The 5,308-nt window shown below is 33.1% G+C and overlaps 1 protein-coding gene across 1 annotated transcript in view; it reads right to left on the reverse strand.

Annotated features, from left to right (window-relative positions):
* Dennd1b (DENN domain containing 1B) overlaps positions 1–5,308 on the reverse strand; it is a 292,621-nt gene that overhangs the window by 129,813 nt on the left and 157,500 nt on the right. Inside the window, exons 7-9 of the mRNA XM_023707369.1 lie at positions 5,222–5,291; positions 4,441–4,521; positions 1,024–1,083 (exon numbers count right to left, since the gene is read on the reverse strand). Coding sequence (XP_023563137.1) covers positions 1,024–1,083; positions 4,441–4,521; positions 5,222–5,291 — 211 coding nt within the window. The remainder of the gene's footprint in view (positions 1–1,023; positions 1,084–4,440; positions 4,522–5,221; positions 5,292–5,308) is intronic.

A 5,308-nucleotide genomic window follows, 5' to 3' on the forward strand; every position in this document is an offset into this window, starting at 1 on the left:
GAGAAACAGAACAAACTTCACTCTTTGGTAAAGCACTAACAGTTTTTCTTATGTCATTTTTTCTTATCAACAACAGATATTAAGAAAGGTACAATGGAGCAGAAGAAAAAATATATAATACATGCATATAACAAAGACACAAATATGTGTAATATTAAAACATATATAGTTGAGGTAAAACTGGAACATATATAGTTGAGGTAAAACTGGAAAAATACACCAAAAATTCTGTTGTTTTCTGAGTTTCTATCATAAATCACAGCAGATCTGTAAATATTAGCCAGTGCATTATTTAAAAGGAATCACAAATTATAATTTAAAATGTTTACAACTTACTCATCTCAAGGTATTATTCTCATATATCCTCTAAACAAACACTAATTGATTTTATACTGTATAAAGAAATACAATTCATAGAAATATTTACAGAAAAACTACACTATGTATATACCCTCATTTTCCCACTAGGTGTACAAGTTGTATCACTCAGAACCAAAGTGCAACTTAATCATCAAACATGGTTTATTTTCTGTTCATATTAATCTCCAGATTTGCTTAATATCATAATCACATCAGGATATAATTTAGAATTACAATTGTAAAGAAACTATCAAGCCAATATGTGGGCACAATTCAACTAGTCAGAACAAAGTGAATTAATATAGTCAGAATGTATCACTTTCCAATTTGGAAAAGCAATATGAAACAAATCACAAGATAAACTTGTGACCAAAAGTGTGACAGGAATGTCTTACGATGCATATGATTTAAGATTGCTACTATGACTCATAGATTTGGTCTTTAGTAACTACTTTTATTTGTAGTTTTGATAGCACTGTATTTCATAAAACTATATTATAACATCATTAAAAGATAATATAAACAGAAAATACATACCAAGTGATTAATTTTTAAGAGTCAGTTTATAATTTCCCAAGGAGCTATATTGAATTTTAAAGATTTAAAGAAATGATTTTCCCCCTTTACTACTGATTTTTAGAAGCCAATGTCCTTTTAACTCACCGGTATTAGTGAAAGCTGATCTTTCAGAATTTGCTCACTGGCAATAAATATCTCTTGATTCTTATCATATATGAGAGAAAAATGAATATTTTACTTTCAAGAGGAAGCTTTCATAAAAAAACTGTGTGTCTGAGACAAATACAAGCGGCTACATTACCCACTGAAAATACTTGAATAACTATTGTAAATACTATTTTGAAGGCCTATTTGCTAATTTTATGCTAGGAAAAAATCCTAAAGAAAATATTTTAATTTTGTCAAAGTAGAGAATGTGGTAGATATTTAATGCTCTAGAAATACTGCTTTTTATAAATTGCTTAACACATTAACTTTTTATAAAATCTCTGATATTCGATTATTACCCACGTGCAGAACAAAAACTTCCATCATCACTGATTTTAATCTGACAAGGAAAAAATAAAATCTGTACTAGTAGCTAAAGATACACACTCTAGACCAGAATTGCCCCTCATTAAAACCAGGACACTGGGTCCATCATGCTAGTAATCTGTGGTTGCAAGCAAACACAATTATTAACGCATTTTATTCAAAGGTAAACAGCTGCTTTTCCCAGTATGTAAGAAAATGTAGTCTGAGAACAAGTTGTACAAGATTTGAAAACTAAAAAGCCTCACTGTCAAACAACTATGTCAACACCATCACCAACAGGGAAATGAAAATCAAAACCACAATGTGTTATCATTTTAGCCCAGTTAACACAGTTTTTATGAAAAAAACAAAAAAATAATAATAATGAGTGTTAAGGACGATGTAGAAAAACAAAAACTCTTACACACTGTTGGTAGGGATGTGAATTACTACAGTCATTATAGCAAACAGTAAAGAGGTTCCTGCAAAAAAATAAAAATATAACTGCTGTGTGACCCATCATTCCCACTGGTAGAGATGTGCCTAGGACATTTTATTTTTTGGTACCAGGGATTGAATTCAGGACCTTGCGCTCGCCAGTGTCCCTGAGCCATCTCCCTGACCATGTAGACACGTATCTAAAGGAAGAGAAACCAGTATGCCTGCAATTCTATGTTCACTGCTACACTACTCACAACAACCAAGACATGGAATCAATCTACATGCTCCGCAAAAGTTACGTGGAGTTTTGAAATTGGGGTGTATATCCACAATTGAATACCATGGATATTCAGGAAAAAAATGAAATCCTGGAGTCTAAGGCAATATGGATGAAACTGAAAGAAATTATGCAAAGAGAAATATACCAGAAACAAAATGATACTCACATGATTTCACTCATATATGTGTCTAAAAACCTTGATCTCATGAAATCAGAGACATCAAGTATAATCACCCTTGTGGACCCTTATACAAGGGATACCTATATCTCACTACACCCCTTAAATATGTACTATTGTATATCAATTCAAAAGAAAATAAAACAAATGTCAAGAAATATTTATCTTAATGTTGCACGATAGCCGCCTCTACTGTCTTAGCACCCACACTCCTATTTTCCTTAGCTCGTTAACCCAGTGTTAAGATCACTTCACAAATGTTATGATTACAAAGAAAAATGACACATTTCTTTAGAAAATCCAAAGCTTTTCTATGTTCTCTACTGTTCTGCTGCATTAGCAATGACGCTGCTTTCTTTTGGCTTCAATGACCTATGTGTAAGTATGAATTTCTTCTTATTCAACTGATTTCCTTTTTTCTTCCTTAATGTCTACTTGGGCAATTAGATCTTAGCCTCTCCTCTATGCTCTCCATTATCTATTCTTCAACTCCTACAACCTGCATATGCTGATGATTCCCAAATCTGTGTTAAAAAATTCCAGTTATCTTGAAGTTTCAACCAAGCAATGTCCAAGCAATATCCAAAAATTTCCATTATAGCAATATGAAATGAGAATGCAGACAAGGCACTGGAGAGTGAAGGGAAGATAGAATGTTCTAAGCTTTAAGGGATCCACTGTGCCAGGTTTAAACTCAGTTTATGGGGCCAGGGAGGTAGTTCAGTGGACTAGGCACTGGCCTGGCAAGCAAACCAGTGCCACATGCTATGTTGGCCCCGCCTCAGATGTGCTCAGAAGGCCACTGAAAACTGGGCCTGCAAACCCAGTGCTGGGGAGGCTGAAACAGGAGGATCACTACAAGTCCAACCTGCATAGTGAGATCCTGTACCAAATACATAAAATTTTAAAAATAAAAATACTAAAGACAGTTTATAAAAAGGTTTCAGTGCAAAAGGAAAGTATGATATTAATTCTAGAACCCAAGAGATCAATGTAACCAGAATAATGAATTTAGGAAAGAAATACTGAGACTGAAAAAAACTAAATAAAATTAAGAAGGGCATAGTCCTAACAGCCTGGCCAAGCGTGTACATGAATTCTATATAATAACCTTTTACCAGGAGACTTTACATAGTATAATGCAGTGAGATTTGACAGTCATTTGAAAAAAGGATTGAAAGAAGAGATTGAAAAAACCATTTCAGGTGTCACACATCTGAGATAGGGTGATGACAGTGGAAATTTTAAAAGTTGTGTAATAGAAGAGAACACTATCATTAAATGAAACATGCCGAGAAACTTTAGGCAATAAGAATGTTATTATCAAAAGAAGAATGTAATGACAGTTTCCTTAACTTGAAAAAATTTAAGACTTTCATTATATAAGTTCAAATTTCTTTCTCTTGAAATATTTCTTGCATCATTAAGTTTTTTCTTTGTTGAGACATAAGTTTATTATTATTTTGGAAAAAATACAATAAATGTTACTTCTATTTGACATACCAAATTAACAAAGAATGTTAATGAAAACATTATGCTATTTTTATGAACTTTGAACATTCATAAAACAATGTAATTTTAGATACAGATGGCACAACTCACTGAATACATTAATAGTAAATAATGCATCTCAAAACAAGCTTTCTGTTTTGACAACCCTTACTCATACTTCTAGTGCTTTGAGATCACAGTAGAAGACATACTGAAGTATTGAAAGAGAACTCTTTACCCAGAATTTTCATCCTGTGTATTATATGCCATTTTCTATTTTTGTAAAGTACTATTTTGTGTCAGGAGAGATACTGCATCGTGTGTGTACATGCGTGCATGCGTGCGTGTGTGTGTATTTCTTTACTATGCATGGATTACAATGAAAAACTCAATGTTCATCACAATGAAAATATTCTTACAGATTTGGTTATTTTCAGTTCATACGTTTGTTATTCTGTAATTTAATAGCTACTGAAACACACAATATGTCAAATTTAGTTATTACAGTATGTCAAAAGCTTAATACTAATACCTCCTAATATTAGTACCATCACTCCCTTTTGCTTAGAAATAGAATTGACTTTGCAAACAATTTCTATGAAGTGCATGTGTTCTTAAGTGAAGAGTTATGACTCCCAAAAAATGATTCAGTACTTACCATACTCAAACTGACGGAAGTATTTGCTTTTGGTACTGGGTGATTATACAGTGATTTGAGTGTTTCATTCAAATCATTTTCCTTGAATCAAGAAAAGTATATTGAATAAGTAAGATACATACCAAGCAAACAACCAAAAATACTCTTGTATATTACCAGTGGGAACATAAAATGCTACAGGCACTATGGAAAATGGTATGGCTATTTAAAAAAAAAAAAAAAGACAAAAACAATTACTGCATTGTCCAGAATTTATATTTGTAGACATACTAAAACACCTGAACAAGAACTAGAAGTGATATTATTACAGCCATCTTCTGCAGAAGCACTGTTCACAGTAGTCAAAAGGTGGCTGCAACCTAAGTGTCCACCAATAGATGAATAATTTATAATATATTCCTATAAGAGATTATTATTCAGAATTATAAAGGAACTTCTAATGTGTCCATTAATATGAGAATCTAGAAGACATTTTGACAACTAAAGTAAACCAGTCACATAAGGACACTGTGGTTCCACTTGTGTCAGGGACACAGGCTCTTACACACAGCCCAGCGATGGCTGGCATGGAAGAGGAAGAGCAGCAAACGGCTATGTGTGATGGGGACAGAATGCCAACCCAAAGCCGAAAAGTTCTAGAGATGAGTGGTACTGACATTCGCAGAGCAATGTGGATGCACTCACTGACAAAACAACTCACACTTACAATGGTTCAAGGGCTAAGCTGTATGCTATGTGTATTTTAACACTATAAATATAAGAGAGAAATAGCATAGCTTACCAATTCCTTAGCCAAGTAATCTGCCAGAGTATTTAGTAGCTTGTAGTATACTTCAAACCATGGCAGGTAACTGTAAAATTATATATA

This window comes from Octodon degus, unplaced genomic scaffold (genome assembly GCF_000260255.1).
Source record: "Octodon degus isolate 3935 unplaced genomic scaffold, OctDeg1.0 scaffold00009, whole genome shotgun sequence".
NCBI lineage: Eukaryota > Metazoa > Chordata > Mammalia > Rodentia > Octodontidae > Octodon > Octodon degus.